Raw genomic sequence first — 19,529 nt, 5'->3', positions numbered from 1 at the left:
CACCATGGCAGGTTCCAGGGGGTGCCCACACCTGATATAAGCGAAGGTCTAGCCCACCCCTGAGATAAGCAGTGGTCTAGCCCAGCACTTTCTCTCTTCAGAGAAAAGGCACAGAGTGGCTCCTGGGTCCTCAGTAGCTAGTGACAGAACAGGATCTAGTACCAAGGTCATCTGACATCTCCACTTTAGCAAATGGGATTCTAACATGGTGTTTTTAGCTTCCAAACAGGGTGCTAAGTCTGCAGAGTCTTCCTGTAGCTTAACTATTAATTTTTTTTAATTAAGTCTGATTTAAACATCACAAAATGAAAAACAAAGCTAAAATTTATCTGAGTCATAAGCATTTGGCTTCCAACCATTATAGACCAGCTGCCCCTAGAACCGAACACACTCATCCACAGCATCTCCACCACTGTATTTTTACACCACTTAATTGAATTTAAAGTAGACTTCAAAATCTGTTGTTTCATGTGCATGTACATTCATATGTGGATATATGTGCATATATGTGCTTGTACATATTGAGGCCATAGACGACTACCATGACATATGTCAGGAGCCATTCAGCTTGTTTTATTTCCAAGACAGGTCTCTTACTGGCCCAAAGTTCACCAACAGGCTGGACTGACTGGCCAGCAGGCCCCAGGAACCCATGCGTCTCCACCTCTACAACACCAGGATTACAAGCAAAGCCCCTGTGCCCAGCCAGCATTTATACACGGGTAGTGGGAATTGGACTCAAGTCCTCACATATGCATGACAAGCGCTTCACCAACAAACTATTTTACCAGCCCTGAACCCTGTTTAAAATAGCAAAGTGACAAGTGGACAGGAACTGTAAATTAGCTTCTGGATTTGCGGCTCTGTTTCTCTTAGTTTATGGGTTCTCACTGGGAAAAATAGCCACCATTAACTCCAGTGTCTAGCAGTGACATGTGGTACTTCCCAGGGACTTGGAGACTTGTTTCAGTAGCATAGTTGGAGGTTTAGCTTAACCCCAAGTGCAGGTGTTCTTGTCTGTTTCATGAACCCAGAGCTGCGGGGCCTTTCCACACATTTGAATGCCATGAAATTTGTCCAAGAACCCTAAGCCATTGATAAACCTTCAGCAGCCAGTTAAAGTCATGGTAGTACTTTGGCAGGGCTGAGAAAAGCCCTCTGAGACCAGGCATCACTGAGACTGGCCAGTGTCCTCTTGGATGGTCCAAGGGAAACCTCCATCATAAACGGGCAAATGGGACCAGAGTAGACTCAGTGCTCCTTTGAGAGAGGCACAGTTATAACGGAGAGGAACCCATGTCCTGCTGTCATTCTCCTGTCTACCCCTGCGGTGGCAGCCACTGATCAGAACCATAGGCAGGCTAAGATGTGGGATTGAAGGGCCAAAGTGGCAATGTGGGAGATCGAGTTTTGTCGAGCCCCAAGACAGGTAACTGTCAACCGGCAGGTGCTTTCTGAACTCCCGATTGCAAATCCACTTTGCCTGGATGCACCAGAATGGGGCAGATATACAAGGCTCTAGGCAAGCCCCACACCCCACCTCTACAGGAGAGAGTGGCGTAGACTCTAGCCAAATCAGCCACTCCCTAAGTCCTTCCCCTGCACACACATGTAGCATTAGAAAAACAATTATGGACAATCTTAGAAGCAAACGTATGGGAATCCGGTGGCTGAATCCCGGGCTGTTTAAAAAGAACAGGAAAAAGGAGAGAGGGGCGCAAAAATAAAGACACATATTGAAACCTTCTCCTAGGTCCTGGCTCCTTTGTGATCCTAACTCTTTTGTCCTCTGTGAACACTTTATCCCAGAGCCTTATCGCAGGCTCTGCACTTTTCTAATAGTCAGGCAGGGGGTTATGGTCCTGGCCAGCAGGGCTATAATCTGAGCACTGGGCTGAATCTTGGCCCTCCAGAGTTCACAGGCCTGGCGGCACCCAGCTGGCATTTGTTCCCACGCCTCCCAGCCTGAACTCCTGTGGGCCAGGCAGAGCATACCAGAAGCAGCCTTCCCAGGGACCTGCAGCGTAGAACTACCTTCCTCCAGAGGAGCAGAGCGGGACCTCCCCCAGACTGATAACTACAACACTAAGACAGCCACTTACCTATACTGAGTGTCCTGGCCAGACTTGTAGAACCAATGTGGCTGTTCCCAGCCTGCGTGGAAGCCCATGGAACACTTGGACTTCAGGGTTTTGTAGAGCCCACTGACTCTCTGGGTTGGCCTCCCAGCAAATCGTTCTTCTTTAGGATAACCAACTGAGAAGGGAACAAACACAGTGCTCTAATAGTTTATAATTGAAATGATTCAATTCGATACACTGAAGGGTTTTTAACAATGGAAATAATGGGGCTGACAACCCCAAAGCATATATATGTTTTTCCCCCCAAAGATGTTAGTTATACTGACCATCAAAGAGTAAAGTGAAAATACACTGACTGATTAAAATCAGTGATGGACCCAGTGTATTATCTGTATATAGTAACACAATCAGTGATGGACCCAGTACATTATCTGTGTATAGTAACACAATCAGTGATGAACCCAATACATCATCCATATATAGTATCACAATCAGTGACGGACCCAGTACATTAACCATGGATGGTAACACATTCCTTGCCATGTCTTAAGGCACGGTGTTCTTTAGAGTCCCCCGCCAGCCCCAGGGAACAGAACGGAGTGTCTAGAGAGGTGCTGCAGGTCTTTCTAGATAAGAGCAAGTTAGTACGTCACCAATGTTGTTGAACCCGTACGATTCTCGGGCTTTGGCCTCGGTGTACTGCGGTGTTGTCCACTTGCCATAGCGATTAGGATCTAGTTCTATGAGGTCAAAAGGAGGTTCTCCATGCAGGATCCAGTCACTGAGGTACTTCCCTATCCCACCAGCATGGATTATGCCATAGCTTTTGGATACAAAGATGTTTCGGATATTACAGATGTGGTACATTCAAGTGGTGAAATGTCCAAATACCTTACAGGGCATCAGACACTCTTTAGAACCACAAGCAATATAATCTTTATGTTTTAATAACCATTTTTTCCTCAAAAACAAATCAATCTATGTTCTGGCATGCAAATGAAAGGAGCCTGACTCGGTTGCTGGTTTGTTTACAGTTTCTCAAGGGACACCATACCTACAGATAGCCTATGGCTGTTCACTAGTAAATATGCAGACTCCAGAGAAGTGGTTGATGCTCAGAAGCCTTCTTGAGCTGACTTTATCCTGACTGAGGGAAATTCAGTGGGTGGTACCCATCCCCATCTCTTCTCAACTCAGTGTAGTGCAGAGTCTCTTAGGCAAAGAACCTTCAGCTTAGAAGCATTCAAACAGAGGCACACATTCAGACACAGTGGGCGCTTGTGGGAAAAGGTGAGGAACATGACCTCCGTCCTTGGCAACTAATAGGTCACTTGGAAAGGAAGGTCTGTTTGTCTCCTATTTTTACAAGACAATGCTTCCGGGTCTTACGTAACCCAGGCTGGCCTTGAACTGACTACAAAGCTGAGGGTGGGCTTGAACTTCTGATCTTCCAGTATTAAAGGGATACACCACCATGCCTGGCTGATAGGACACTGAAATCAAACTCAGGTTTTGGGGTTTTGTTTTGTTTTTGCATGTTAAGCCAGTGCTCTGCTGAGCTGTATCCTCAGCCACAGAAAGATGTTTTAAGCCTCATATGATTGTGATATCAGAATGATCAGATCTTATCTAACAAAGCCTTTCAATATGGGTTTACCTATGATAACATAAAAAGAGTTTTTGAAAACTGAATGGTGTGAAAATCATGGAGAGAGAATCAAGGGAAATTGATACTAATTGGGAGAACCCCATTCTCTCCCTCAATTGACCCCCACAACTACATATTTAAAAAATCCTAACACAAGCACTCCGGCACCCCCAAACTATAGTAACCTAACAGCCAGCACCTCAGTCCTAAGAAGGGTGGGAGGAAATTGGAAGAAAGCAAAATGCTTTCTCCAGAACTGCACTCCTTCAGGAAAATGAGTGCACCTTGTCTGGCAACAAGTCAGCAGTCGGGGAGAATAAAACACAACACTGTACTTGAAGCTTGAGGCTTGGCACAGAGCTGGAAATCATTAAAGATTATCTGAACAAATGGACAAAGAGAACAGAAAGAAAACTAGAATATTCGAAGCTGCAATTTGACAGTGTGGTGAATTCAACATCGGGATTCAGCATATTAATGGGACAAATATTAGAAATGAAACACGGGCCAGGAGTGGAATCTTAAGTAGGAAGCAGAAGAGGGAGTCACACAGAAGTAAATCATGTTAGACAAAGAAGAATTATGGTGAAAATGCGTAAGCCGTGTTATTCGTTTGATATTTTGAAGGCGTCACATTCTGTTATAAGAACACTCCTGTCCGACTGGGGCAGGTTAACCCCTTGGAAGGCAGTGGCATGAAGAACGGAGGTGATAGGAAACACATGATGACAGTTTCAGAAAATGGTCACCCTCCATGTGCTGACATGTATCATGTAAGTGCTTAGCTCATTATACGATTAGTCCCATCTTCCATTCCTTCATCAGAAGAAGACAATCCCAACCTTACCTTCCTCCCCATCCCCCTCATTCTCATCTTCTTCCATAGTTTCCATTTGGGGGCCTGATGTTTCAAGACTAGATTTTAGCGGTAAGTAGTTCTACAGGAAATGTCAACTCTCAGGGTGCTACTCACCCAAAGCCAACTGCCACCCAGTAGTTCCTGAGCCCCTGATGGGGCCCCACCATAGGCAGAATGTCGGGAGAGTAGGTAATAGGGCCATTGACAATATTGATGATGTCTGCCTTTTTCAAAACAGGAATCATTTCCATAGCAGCTTCCAGGTGCTCTGTGATTCGATCTAAGTCAGACTCAAAAAGTTCCTTTCCAAAACCTAGAGAGATAGATGTCATGGTGAGAATGTCCCTCACATACAGGCAAGTCTCAGAGCGAGGCCGTCTCTGAAACAGGTGCCTGGACAGAAGGTTTTTTACTTTTCCTTTAGATGCTAAACTTGGGGCCACTGAGATGCCTCCGAGGCTGAAGGGCGGCTACAACCAAGCCTGAGTTCATTCCTTGGGACCCACATGGGAGAAGGAGAGAACTGGCTTCTGTAAGTCATCCTCTGACCCCTGCACACATGCCGTGACATCTGAACACCCACATACACACCAGTCAACCAATCAGTGTAAGAAATATGAAGTCTAACTCAGCACTCACTATCGATCCTACACCGTCACCATCACACTCCTGGAACTACAGTGCTATTTCTACTGAAACATAAATCACCTTTTTAGTAAAGAGAAACAAAATTTGTGCTTGTTCCCCCTGACCCCAATATTTAACCCAATCGTTATTTTAAAAAGAACAATAAATTGATTTTTTTAGGAGAGATTTTTAAAAATCTTTCAATTAATGGAAAAGTGAGAGGAAATGGGTTGTCAGTCACTCCAGGACACTGGAGGAGGACCGTTCTCTGGAGGAGGAAAACCATGCTCCAGGATTTGGGAGGGAAGACTTAAGAGCTCCTTGAACCATCTTTTCATCAGACAGCCTCCTTCCTGAAGCTTGCTCCCACATGTACCCACGGGCGAGGGTTCTGTACACAGAGGTGAGTTCTGCACAACCCCCACCATATTCTTGTGCTACAAGTTACTGTGACACAAAGCAGGGCCACAGGTAAACGTCATGACATTTGTCCACACAGTATCCACCCAGGTTCTCACAGTTCTGCAGGGTAGGGCAGGGGCATGGAGCCTCTAGGCTATCAGGGTTACCCTAGGACACATGGACACCCATGCCAGGAACAACTCACAGTCTGGCTCTCCCTCCAGCTAGGACTAATTAAATATTTGTTCAGCATTTACTTGGAAGAAAAGCCACAGCATAAGCAGAGTGAAGAGAGAGCCTCGCCTCAGCCTCCCACTGGCTTAGTCCTCACTCTGAAATCAGGAGCAATTGTGCTCAGGTCCAGATGTGCAGGGCCCATTCAGCAAAGCCAGAGCCCCTTGGCAGTGGGACCAGCCTCTGCAGGAGGTGAGGTGGGTCAGAAATCCTTTCCTGTTACTTGAGAGGGAGAGATATATTCCATGCTGCAAACTATTTATCAACATATAATTCTAGAAAATAGGGCTGGGGTGGCGGCCCTGTCTAGAAAAGAACTGGCCTTGCAAAAACAAAGACCTGAGTTTAAATCCAGAGTCCACCTTTTAGATGATTGATAGATAGATGGTAGATAGATAGATAGATAGATAGATAGATAGATAGATAGATAGGTAGGTAGGTAGGTAGGTAGGTAGGTAGATAGATAGATAGATAGATAGATAGATAGATAGATAGATAGATAGAAAGAGAGATAGGTAGGTAGATAGATAGACAGACAGACAGACAGACAGACAGAAAGATAGATAGATAGATAGATAGATAGAAAGGTAGGTAGGTAGGTAGGTAGATAGATAGATAGATAGATAGATAGATAGATAGATAGATAGATAGATAGGTATGTAGGAAGGAAGGAAGGAAGGAAGGAAGGTAGGTAGGTAAGTAGGTAGAGAGAGAGAGAGAGAGAGAGAGAGAGAGAGAGAGAGAGAGAGATGATAGATAGGTAGGTAGGTAGGTAGGAAGAAAGGAAGATAGATAGATAGATAGATAGATAGATAGATAGATAGATAGATAGATAGATAGATAGATAGATAGAGGCTACATGCATTATAATCCTAGCACTAGGGAGATGGAGACAATGTAGATTCCTGGGACTCATCAGCCAGACTAACTTCTGATGGGCTCCTAGCCAGCGAGAGACTTAGCTCAAAAAATAAAATGTAGGCAGTGTCTTGGAAATGACATCTAAGGATGTTCTCTGGTCTTCACATATACACACATCTGTACATACATGTACCTGCATCCATAGACAAACACATACACACAAGACGAAAACTAGAGGTGTCTTCCTAGACAACCTGATTCTTGATTTGGCCTCATGGGAAAAATGCAAAACAAAAACAAAAATGCCCAGGCCCTTCTCCCCCAGCAGAACTAGAAAGCACCGTCCCTCTTGCTGAGGCACACGGCTCCAAGCCTCTCCCACTTTCAAGGCATAGGAGGGCCCCTGCCCATAGCTCCACCTTTGTTGAGGACTCTGGCTATCCAGTTGTAGACTGGGTACCTTGTCTTGTGTACCTACAGTGTAGACCACTGTCAGAGTGTAAGCATCTGTGTTCAGAACTTTTAACTACCAAGCAGGCGGATAGAGGAAGAGAGAGATGACGGAAAGTTGGTATGGGCAGATATAACTATAACTGGAGTCTTTTCCAGAAGCCCCAGCACCAATGTCATCCTCTCAACTGTGTCTCTGCCCTTTCGTCCTGCCTGGCTTTCTCCACAGGGTGTAAGGACAATCACCTCTACCCCCTCCCTCATGCCATCCCAGACACCTGAAGGTCAGCACTGGGATTTTGTCCTATCCTATACCTGACTCCCAGCCTTGGGGAGCTGATTCATCATCTCTGACCTGCACACCTCTCATTGGCTGCACCCACCTGGGGGAACTCCGTGAGTGACCCAGGAGGCTTGAAGTTTCATCTTCTCCTGACTTTCATAGGGACCAAACAAGAGCCCATCCCTTTCCTGCCGGAGGTAGTAGGAGCCTTCCAGGTCTCGAAGGACTGGGAGTTCTCGTCTCAAAGCCTTCACTTCTGGGATTGTTGATGTGACGACATATTGATGTTGCACAGGGATCAGGGGATGGTCTAGTCCAACCATTTTACCCACTTCACGAGCCCAGAATCCTTAAGGGAGAAAATCATTTTTTTAAAAAAAATGCCACCACGTACATGATACATATGCCCATGACATTGATACACCATTTCATATTAGGAAAGTTCATTGTTTATTTGGTCCAGTGCTGGAGAGCAAACCAAAGGCCTTATATATGTTTGCCAGGTGGCGCTCTACCACTGAGTCACATCTCCAACCTCTTTAGTATTATTGATCATTGCAAAATAGAATGGAAAAGGGGGCAAGAGTTTCAGTAATATTTGCAACTCAAAGAAACTCCATCCGTGAAAAATCTTATTACCCACAAGCAAAGGTGAGCTTTAAAAAATAACAACATATAAAACATACAAAATGCAAATGCATATAAGAAAGACAATGGCAAACTAGCCCTTGTGCAGACGTTATCCTCACAGTTCAGAACAGCACAGCACGCCGCAGCCCTCGGAGTCAACTCCTACCCCTAAACCCTGCCCTCCTCCAGGTCCACACGCTCCAGGCTGTCCTGCTGAGTGTGTGTAATTGAGAGTCTCTGTACTTTGGGAGGAGAATCCATTAAGTTCTGCTACTTCATGAGTAACGGTGAGTTTGTGAGGCACCTTCTCGTCAAGCACTGGAGTCAGAAAACTAGAGACTTACAGGAAAGCTCAGTGGGGGGACTTCCTGGCATGATCTAGGTGGTTCATCCTGAGCACTGCAGGGGTGGTGGGGGGTAGTGAACAGCAAGATGGAGATTGGGCACATCCATTTCTGAAACAGATGTTTCCCCTTCTTATGTATGTCTGAGAGACCCCAGGGTCTAAGAGCACCAAATTTCAATGCCTTTGCTGTTGTAAACGCAGCAGCAGCAGCAGCAGCAGCAAGGCACGCTCTCTCTAGCTCCTCGCTCTTGCTCTTCTTCTTTTTTTGGGGAGTGGGGTAGGGGTGGGGTTATGGGGTTACATGTAGCCAGAGCCGGCCTCAAACGCTGACACTGAACTTCTGAACTTCTCGCCTCTATTTCCCCCCAGTGAAGGACTACCAGTCACCAAACCCAGCTAGCAAGACTTTATTTTAAACAAACACCACAGCATTACCCATAAAAGGGCATTTTAGGATATAAAATGATCAATGTAGGGTTTTTTGCTTTTTTGGGGGTGGGGTGGGGGATAAAAGTATGGTGTACTTATATATCAGTTAATTATTTATAAGGAGGGACTTCTGAGACCAGCTTTTTTCACAGTGGTTTTGGGTAATTACCAAAGGATTGACAAACCCTCTCAATTACTGCTTTTTAAGATTGTAGTATAATTTTCTTTCTTTTTTCTTTTCTTTTCTTTTCTTTTTCTTTTTCTTTCTTTCTTTTTTTTTTTTTTTGGTTTTGGTTTTTTGTCTAAATTTTCTCAAAAAAAAGTAAGTCAAGGGGTTTTGAGATCCCTGTTATTACAAAATTCAGGGTACCTGTGAGTCAGCCTGTTTCCCTGAGCAGCTAAGCAGCCCATGTTGTTCTGCCCTGGCCTGTCAGGTTATCCATGCATGAATAATCACCCTCCACTGCCTCCCCTTTGTAAACTTGAAATCCAACCTGTGGGCACTGGAGACGTTTGCTGGTCTTTAATAATTTAGAGACGTAATTTATTGCTGCCTATAGAAAGGTATAAATTACCAGTGTCAGGATTTTCTTTGTAGGAAAACACATCCAAGCCACTTATTGTCTTTGTACAAACTACGACTGTTTTTAAATCTAAAGTCACATTATTTAGCCAAGCAATTCAAACTACTGCAGAATCCCTGATCCAGTGGTTTCTATTAGAAACATAAATTGAAGAAAATAAATTCCATCCTAGTCAAACATAATTATGAATTTCTGAGTCTAGTGCCTTGCTTATTAATGCATTTTATCATAGAGACAAAGCAAACATGTTTGCCCACACCCTGTCTAACTGTATTGCATTAAATCCCGTTTCCCCTTTGGTGGCAGTATTTGAGAAGTCTCTTTTTCTGTTTATTGAACTAGCCAAGATTATACTTTGACTCCTGCTAGAGATCCTAGCAACCAAGGTCAAAGGTGAAAGTCAAGCACAGAAAAAAAAAAAATCATCCTGAAAGGAAAAACAAACAAAACAAAACAAAAACCACTCATCTCTACCTGCAAAGCACCTGAAGGGCCAATAAAAGTGAGCATTAGAACTGTCTTCCATGTAGAGAACAGGGACAGGCATGCGCCTCAGCGGTAGAGCATACTTACCCAGCATGCACAGGGGCTCTGCATTTGCTGCCCAGACACCCCAACCCCTCACACACACAGGATAATTAAATACGCGTACATCGATTGGTAGAAATGAGGCCAGAGTGAAGGGAGGCTGGCTCAGGACCAAGTTCGCTTCTTCTAGACGGCTTGCACGCTGTGACAGGAAAGGCCTCCTACTCTGGTACACAGCAAAGGCAAAATGCAGCGACTCTTTCTGGATAAAGACTGGGTTTCCTCGTTCATTTGCTTCCTGGTTTGTCATATCAGGAAAGGTCTAAGTAAGATTTACAAAGTTCTCCCAGGTTTAGTGAGTCAACTAGAAACAGGATCATCAGGCATCTTCCTTAGCATGTACAAGAAACCTTTACTTCATAGCAAACGGTATCTACCTGTGCTGTGCCGTGTCCCTATGCCGTGTCCCTGTGTCCCTGTGCCCAAGCAAGGGGTGAAACAACAATGGTAGAAGCCGGTTACTTTATAAAGCTCGGGATACTAAAAGGCAGTTAGCCTGCTGAGATGGTGGTGGTGCTGAGAACCTCTCCGCAGCCCTGCTTGTTCACAACTGGGGACACACACACACACACACACACACACACAGGAAAGGGGGAGGGTAGGACAAAGGAAGAGAGGGTAGGAATGATCAGGGGGAAGAGGGGTGAGAAGAGAAGGGAAGAGGGGAGGAAGAGGGAAAGGAGAGGGGAAAGGGGAAGAGAAAGGTCAGCATGCTCTGCTGTTGGCATGCCAGGCTACCGGTGCTTCTCAGGAGGCGTGTTAGCATGAGGAGACGTGTTAGCATGAAGATATGAACTATGTCCATAGGATATGGATATGGGACCCATATGTGAGCAGGGGTGAAGGCAAAACAATTAAGTGTGAAGCCACTGGCAATATATTCAGTTTGAGGCCACTTGGGCAAGTTAACAAGACCTTAGCTCAATGTAAAATTAAATAAATCAATGGAATGAACCGGCAAGGCGTAGCTCAATGGAACAGTAATTAATGTGAATGCAGCCCTGGGTTGTCCTCAGCAACAACTCCCAACCCCATAGCCAATAAGAAGTGGGGAAGTGTGTGTGTGTGTGTGTGTGTGTGTGTGTGTGTATGTGTGTGAAAAATCATCCAGTACGGACAGCACCATTTAAAATGCAGGTCCTAAAGCAGGGATTCAGCTCAGCGGTAGACGCCAGCGTCCTGGTTAGTTTTATGTCAACAAGCCAGAGTCATGTGGAAGAGGAAATCACAACTGGGAAAATGTCTCCATAAGACATAAGCCTGTGAAGCACTTTTTAAAATAGTGATTGACGTGGGAGGGCTGTCCCCTGTGGGTGGTGCTGTCTCCGGGCTGGTGCTCCTGTAGTGTACAGGAAACAAACCGAACAATCTGTAAGTAAATGGCGGCTTCTGCCTCGGTTCTGGCCTCTGGGCTCGAGCCCTGACTTCCTTCAGTGACGGTTATTAGGGGACATATAAGATGAAGTATAACCCTTTGTGCACCAGGTTGCTTTTGGTCATGGTGTTTTATCACAGCGACAGAGACCATCCTAGCTTATGCAAGGCCGTGGGCCCAATCCTTAGCATTTCAAAACAAAACACTTCTGATAAATATACCTTGAGAGTCTTCGGGCTAGACTGCCTAAATTAAAATCTTTCTGATGTCCAAGAAATGTTCCAGAATAATTCCCAGGTAACCTAGCTTGACAACCAAGTTCCTTGGGAAGACACTTCATAGCAGATGTTTGCTAGATGGTTTGGGGTAAAAGAGAGGAATAATCTCATGAATAGCACCAAGAAGCCAGGACACACAATGCTAATGTTTCCCAGACAAAGACATAGACTCTCAAGGAAATAGGAACCATCATCTTGATTATTATCATTATATCTAATTTTTACTGTTTTCCAGCCCTGGGTATTTTATGTTAATTAGCTGTTTACTAACCACAATAACTTTTGGGGACAGTATTACTATCCCCAGTTTATAAATTGGTGATTTGCCTCGGGCACAGGCTTGGGAATGCATGGGTCGCGACTGAGAGCCCCAGTGCCCTGAACAAGACTAAAAGCAGCAAACTGCCCTCACCCACTCCCTCTTATAGGCATCCCAAAGACCCAGCAGCCTTCACATCTCTCTCAATGTGACTACATTTCCCTGTCTGCCCACCCATTCCTTAAGTGGATTCCAGAGATGCCCTAAGGACTTTGCCCAGAGGCCAGTGGCATCTCACCTGAGTGACTCTGGAACTATTCCAGCGGCCGCAGTCTGCAACCATTAACTCAACGCTTACTTTTCGGAAAATGGATCTTATTAAAGCCGTTCAGTGCTACAAGAGGAATGAGTGTTCCAGATCACTGCTCCCAGCTACCAATACTTACCTTATAGACAGCTCCAGCCTTTAGAAAACACTCATGCACACACACATGCACACATACATATGCATGCACACACACCTCCATGCTTCCCAGGGGCTACCATTATGTAAATTGTAACTTCCGTCCAGTGGGAAAAAAAGGAAGAGGAGATGGGAGGGTCAGATCATAGGTTGAAGATTTGGTATGAACAGGACAAAGACTTAAGAACTGAGACAGGAGCTCACAGAGCTCTAAGCAAAGAGCTTCCTAGAATAGTCTTTAAAGAGCAAAGGAGGTCGGGCAGCTTTGAGGGGTAATACCTACTTTGAGGAGGATCCCCACTCCACTCAGGGCCCTCATTACAATTGGGTCCCTAGAAGGTGTCTTACCAGGCAGCACAGGCTTTCTCAAGAGCTATCTGCCACTGTTTTCAAAAGCCCATCAACTTCAGAATTCCACAGCTGCATGGAGAACCCCATCTGATAACAGATCTCCTTAGGGTGCTCTCGCCTTGCTCTTCAGAAATGCCTTAGATGTCACAGATCGAGAAAAACATTGCAATGCTACCTTCTTATGTAATTCTATTCATTTTAGTGAAGCAACTGGGAAACTTGTTAAGTATAGTTATTTTCTCGAAATGTACATTATGACTGCATGAGGTCTTGAGGCGCTATTTTGAAACAAAGCACAGTGGGACTCTGTGCGAGCTTGCCTAAAATGAGCACAGTTATCAATTGCTAATGTCTGCACAGGAACTGGATACGGAGGGCTCTGTGTTTGCCATCACTATTACCGCAGCCAAATGTTTTTAGGACTGAACTCAGGAGAGCATAAAAAGTTGTAAACTTCCAAAGATCCTTGGCTATTTGGTAGGGGAAATGAAGGAGTGATTTCTAAGTCCAGTCTTCTAAGATACCTTGGACTAAAGGCTCCCAAGATCAATGGGAAAAACAAAGAGAAACAGACAGGGAATCAGGGGAAAGTGGGGTTCAAGGTGTGGTTTTTATCCAATTATTTCTACTTTTTAGGCAAGTCTTATAATATTTTTAGTTTCAAGTATCTTTGTTTTGGTTTGGTTTGGTTTGGTTTGACTTTGTTTGTTTGGTTGGTTGGTTGGTTGGTTGGTTTTGTCTTTTTGAGACAGGGTTTCTCTGTGTAGCCCTGGCTGTCCTGGAACTCACTCTGTAGGCCAGGCTGGCCTTGAACTCAGTGATCTGCTTGCCTCTTCCTCCTGAGTGCTGAGATTAAAGGCATGCCCTACCATGCCCAGCCCACTCAAGCATGTTTTAAGAGAATAATGTTTTATGATTTTCAAATAGGAGACATGACTTCAAAAGAATCTGAAATACTAATGTAGACTTTTAAATATTAAAAACAATGCTTTTTATAGGTCCATTTAAAAAAAGAAATTTAAGGGTCTGATAAGATGGCTTAGCAGATAAAGGTGTTTCCTGCCAAGCTGACTATCTGAGTTTGAGCCTTTTAATTGTGGAGACTTTGACTGTGGAAACCAACTCCAGCAAGTTATATCCAAGACCCCTAAAATAAATTAATAAAAAAATGTAACTTTTACAAATTAAATGTTTTGAATGTTTTTAAATTAATTAAATGCTTTAAAATGTTTCAAAAATTAACATCAATCAGATTTGTGGTTTAGGGAAAGAACTATAAAAAATATGATTCACGTGTATTTTCATGGTATATCATTTTTTTCTGATAACAATAATAGAAATTATAATAATATAGACTATTTCATTTGATACATTAAACAATGGCTCAAAAATCCGTTGGTGCCCTATGATTATTTTAGATTTAAATGAGCTATTATGAATTGTAAGAAAATATACTGGGGCTAAGAAGATGGCTCAGTGGCTAAGCACACGGACTGCTCTTCCAGGGGACTAGGGCTCCATTCACAGCACCCGCATGGCAGCTTACAACCATCTGTCCCAAGGGATCTGATGAGTTCTTCTGGCCTTAGGGCATCAGGCATGCACATGGTACACATACATACCTTCAAGCAAAACACTCAAACACAGAAAATACAAATAGATCAGTACATTTTAAAGAAAAAAAATACTGAAGAAGTCACAAGGGAAAATTCTCTACCCCTGAGACCCCTACCCGCCAAATTCCCTGAATTCCTGTTCTTCTGCTAGTGCCTGACAAATAGAGAAAAGGGAACAATGGCCCAGCGGCCCATGCCGCTTCTGTGGAAGGAACACCCTTGAGTAAATGATTCTCAGAAAAACCACAGAATGTACTGGGTGATAGTCACCTGACCCTCTGATCCCAGATAGAGCTCGGATGCCTCTCATGTTTGCTAGCCAATAGATTCAAAGGCCAATATGTTTAGCCAATAAGTTTAAACTATAACCTTGCTGACGTAACCTGTACCCCTAAAAAGTATAAAAACTGCTTGTAACAGCCTTTCGGGGTCACCTCTCCTCAGGGTGTAGGATGACCCCAATGTGCCGGATCAATAAACCTCTTGCTTTTGCATCGGTTGCTGCCTCTGTGTCTCTTTGAGAGGGGGGAATCTCCCAGATACAAAGGCTCTCCAAGTCTTTCAGTATAAATTATAAACCCAGTCCCAGCCATACAGCATTTCCATGGACTTTCTTTCTGTAGGTGTGGGATCGAGGACAACATCACATGTAACCAACATGTTTGAAAGTGCCTCAGACAAAGATCTAAAGACTAGCTCCCAGTCCTGGACCCCTGAAACCTGGTGATGCAGCTCAGTCAATGGCTATGACTACACTGGGCCTCAGCTCTACAAATAGAAAGTGGGTTGGTCCTTAGATTATCTCCTATCCCTCCAGCCTTCACTACTCCATGAACTGTAACAGAACAGCTTAACAACAAGACTGAAATGTGCCTAATAATGTTCTGAAAGGAAAGGGGTTAGAAGTTTTTGACTAGTCAAAGTAATCCAGATAGATAAGAGAGATGGGAAAGAACAGAAATGATCACATCTACTTTTTAAAGAACATGAAGAACAGTTGAATAGTGAGAAATCAGAATAGTGGAACTTAGAGTCACTTGTTTGTTTGTTGTTTGTTTTGAGGCAGGGTGTCAAGAATCCCAGGTTAGACTCAATCCCCAACCCCATAGAGCCAGAAAGGACTTGAACTTCTGATCCCACTGCCCACCCCACCCACACCCATCTTCCAAGTGCTGGGGACCTTCAAGTGTACTGGGTAAGCACTCAGTCAACTGCCGATTGAGTTGCATCCCTAGTCCCTGGAGTTCGATCATGAGTGGAACTAGTAAAGAACAAAGGTAAACACAGAAAGGAGAAAGCTGCCTAAGTTGTCAGGACACAACTAGAGCAGAAAAGAATAGAACCTGGGGTAGTGGATAGGCAAGGATGGAGGGAAAAGCTTGGCAGGGGGAATGGGGAGGGCTGGCGGCTTACCCGCAGCATTCACAATTCTATTTGCTCTCACAGATCCTTGTGGAGTCTCCACATCCCATGTTCCATCTGGCAGGGGCTTCAGAGATGTCACTGGCGCAGGATACTTTAGAAGGGCCCCATATTTCCTAGCTCCAGCAGCCAGGGCCATCGTCAGAGAATACGGATCAATGTGGCCATCTCCTGGGTTATACAGCCCGGCTAAAATCTAAGTCAACCATGAGAAAGTATTGAAATATTCAAAGAAACGTATGCTTACTTATTCGTTGCAAGTGTAGCCTGCTGACAAATGCTTAATAAGACTAGACTTTAAACGTGCATTGACGGCTGGACGTCTGCACAGCGGAGTGACAGAGTGCTTGCCAGGCACGTACAGCGTTTGGTGCCAGCACAGAGGGAAAGCATCCTCACAGTAGTCAACATGTCTTTTCTTTTCTAAGTCATACTCAAACGTGAGCAAGGCGAGTCACTTGTCACCATGAAGACACTTGATAAAGCTTCACAATGGTCTCCATTCCTTGGGCACAGGCCACTAAGGACAAGCATAGTTCCCCATCTTCAGGCAGCTTTTCTCTGAAGACAGTGGCTAAAGCTAATGTCAAGTTCTAGTCAATGGGAATGCAAAGGAAAGGGTTATATGGCAGCTTCCATGAGCCACTTCAAGAAGATAACTAGTGTATGCCCAACTTTGTTCGTTTCTCCATCCTGGGGTCTGGAATTTAGATGTGGTGGCTGGTCTCCAACTGACATAGGAAATACTAACACAAGAGTCAAACCCCTGGACCAACAATGTGATGGTCCAGAGGGTGGCTGGATCATTGAAGTCTTGATGGCTTAGTGACTATTCAGTGCTTTCTTAACTAGGGCTTCTGTTGCTGAGATGGAGCACCGTGACCTAAGCAACTGGAGGCAGGAGCTGATGCAGAGGCAATGGGGGAGCACTGCTTACTGGCTTGCTTCTCATGGTCTGTTCAGCCTGCTTTCTTGTAGAATCCAGGACTACCAGCTCAGAGGTGGCACTGCCAATATGGGCTGTGCCCTCCCTATCAAAGCCCTAAAGGCATTCCTCAATTAAGGTTCCCTCCTCCCAGATGACTTTAGCTCACATCAGGTTGGCATAAGACTTGCCAGCGCAAATGCTCAAATGAATGAAGAAAAGGACTTAAGTATTATTATTGTGATTTTTTTCATGTTTATAGCCAAATCTAATTCTAGTTAATGTATCAGTTATAACATTTAAGTATTCAATACTGTAAATATATTTATATATCAGTATATATCCGATGTCAGCTGGGTCTGACAGTGCAGGTCTGTAATCCCAGCCATTAGGAAGGCCAAGGCAGGATTCCAAGTTTAACTCCTGCCTGGATTACAATGAGTTCAAGGACAGCTTGGAAAGCTTTTGGGGGCCTTTTCTCAAAATAAGAAACAAAAAGTGAGCTGGGATTACAGTTCAGTGCTAGAGTGGTAACCTAGTATAGGAAAGTATTAGATCTCAGTACATATGCTTGATGAAAATGTGTACTCGGGTCATAATTCAACAACGACTTCCTGCACAGTTACTCTGGGTTAAGACTTCAGCTAAGGCACTCTGAGAGAATGTAGGAGGTAGGTGTGGGCTGGCAGAGGCAGCACAGAAAATGCTATACTGAGATCTCATCCCTTTGGCAAGGATTTGCCATCAAGTATGAACAGGGAATCGTGACAAAATCTTTTTTCCCCGGCATCTGCTTAGATTATTTTGTGCTCATTTCCCTTTGTTACTGTGATAGCATTACACTGATTAAGTTAGGTTTTAACCAACCTTGCATTCCTGGTACACACTCTACTTGGCAACATCAGAGACTTGGCTTATTCAATTGATTGGGTTTTTAACTAAAGACTTTCACATCTATATCCAGAAAGGACAGTAGTCTATCTTTTCTTCCTCTGTTTTTGTCTGGGTTTTATATCAGACACGCTAGCGCTATAGGTTGTATAGTAACACATTCAATTCTAATTTTAGAAGACTTTGTGAAGGATTCATATCAATTCTTCAACCATCTGTTAGAATTTATCAGAGATGCCATCTGGGCCTAGATTCTTTTCTGTCTGAGGTTTTTATCTTTATTTTTTAACTAAAATTTAGTCTTTATACTTATGGACCCAGTGCAAGAGACTTTGGGTTTTAACAGAACCCACACCGCTGCAGATGGCAGGTATCACACTAGTGTTCTCTAACGGCTTTGCGCTTGCTGTGGGGAGCCCATGACTGGCTCGGCGTGTCCTGGCCCATGTGTCTTCATTGCCTAATACCTTTGAGGAATCTGTAATGATGAGAGCTTCTAAGTGTTTCAGGGTTGACATAAAGAGATACAAATGGATTCTTAGCAGTACAGAGGAGGTCAATGCGTTGGGCTGAAGAGATGGCTCAGAGGTTAAGAGCACTGACTGCTCTTCCAGAGGTCCTGAGTTCAATTCCAAGCAACCACATGATGGCTCACAACCATCTGGGATCCAGTGTCCTCTTCTGGTGTGTCTGACAGTGACGGTGTACTCATATACATGAAATAAATAAATCTTAAAAAAAAAACATTTTCTGCTGGAATGCTGGTGGGAGTTCTGTGTTCAGTAGTTCAGATAAACTACTGAACACTGGTTTCAAAAAAAAAAAAAAAAAACAATGCTATCACACAAACTCATAGACAAGAGTCCCTACAGCCTGTAAAAAACCCACAAGAGCACAACACCCCAGCATCCACAGCATTTACACAAACACTCAGAGACAGTAATTACTGGCACTAGCAGGGAAAGTCAGCTGTCTGCTTCCCCAAGCTTTCTCCCCATACCCAGGATAGAGTCAGAGAGAGCCCTGGGTTCAAAACTTTCTCAGCCCTTCTGAATTGAGCAAACTTAGCCACTGTGTAAATTGTTTAAGGTTCTGTTTTGTGGGTCATAATAGCCAGAGTTTGCATAGAAAGCACTTAGCATAGTCTCTGTTTGCATAAATACTTGCGTAGTCGGTGTTAATGTTGCTGCTATTCTGTAGAAAAACAAAAACAAAGCAAAACAAATGAACAAAGGATGTTCATCCAGGAGGGGAAAAATTATGGAATGCCCTGCCAAGCGGATTCCTTTAAGGAAATTCAAAGTTAGTCTAGATCTGTGCTTGGCACTGTCTGAGAGGAAAACGCCGGGCAGCGTCAGAGAGAATATGGAACAGGGCTTCTTGACTTTTAAAACTTGAGTAATCTCCTTCTAGAATCATCATAGCAAGCTGTCACTCCCCCACAGACAGCTGGTGTGTAGAAGCACTCCAGTCTGAGGGATCTGGCCATGGAAAGGTATAGAAATGTTGCCTTAGTTGTCACAGGCAGGGTCTGAAAAGGGTTTTCGTTGCCCCTGTGTACACCCCTTAATAACGGCCAACCTTGTGATCTACCCACAGTTTAATACCTACCATCTAAAGCTGCCATTCTGGATGTATACATCCATTATTTCTACTTTTAATTAACTCATTAAAACACTTTATTATTTTTTTTACATAATTTTAGTTAAAGTTGACAAAGCAAAATTGCCCTTCAAATAAAATACCTTGTTCATGTTCAGTAACGGGAACATCTCGTGGATTTTCTCCGGCTCAATAATATACTGTTCCGTGGCATGCCAGTTGGTTCGAGTCATTTGGTATTTAAATTCATCCACCCTTACGGGAGTTGTAGCAAGCCTGATGCTACCTGGCTGATGGAATCCCACCACCTGTGACAATAATTCCA

The 19,529-nt window shown here is 44.1% G+C and overlaps 1 protein-coding gene across 1 annotated transcript in view; it reads right to left on the bottom strand.

Annotated features, from left to right (window-relative positions):
• Nucleotides 1-19,529, bottom strand: part of DMGDH (dimethylglycine dehydrogenase) — a gene marked incomplete at both ends in the record, with an annotated part of 70,716 nt that overhangs the window by 38,006 nt on the left and 13,181 nt on the right. Inside the window, 6 exons of the mRNA XM_080925606.1 lie at nucleotides 2,103-2,256; nucleotides 2,735-2,904; nucleotides 4,703-4,901; nucleotides 7,546-7,794; nucleotides 15,778-15,982; nucleotides 19,348-19,512. Of these exons, the coding sequence (XP_080781732.1) occupies nucleotides 2,103-2,256; nucleotides 2,735-2,904; nucleotides 4,703-4,901; nucleotides 7,546-7,794; nucleotides 15,778-15,982; nucleotides 19,348-19,512 (1,142 nt within the window). The remainder of the gene's footprint in view (nucleotides 1-2,102; nucleotides 2,257-2,734; nucleotides 2,905-4,702; nucleotides 4,902-7,545; nucleotides 7,795-15,777; nucleotides 15,983-19,347; nucleotides 19,513-19,529) is intronic.

Source organism: Micromys minutus (assembly GCF_963924665.1).
Source record: "Micromys minutus genome assembly, chromosome: 11".
Taxonomy (NCBI): Eukaryota; Metazoa; Chordata; class Mammalia; order Rodentia; family Muridae; genus Micromys; species Micromys minutus.
This window is presented reverse-complemented; position numbering and strand designations above follow the sequence as displayed.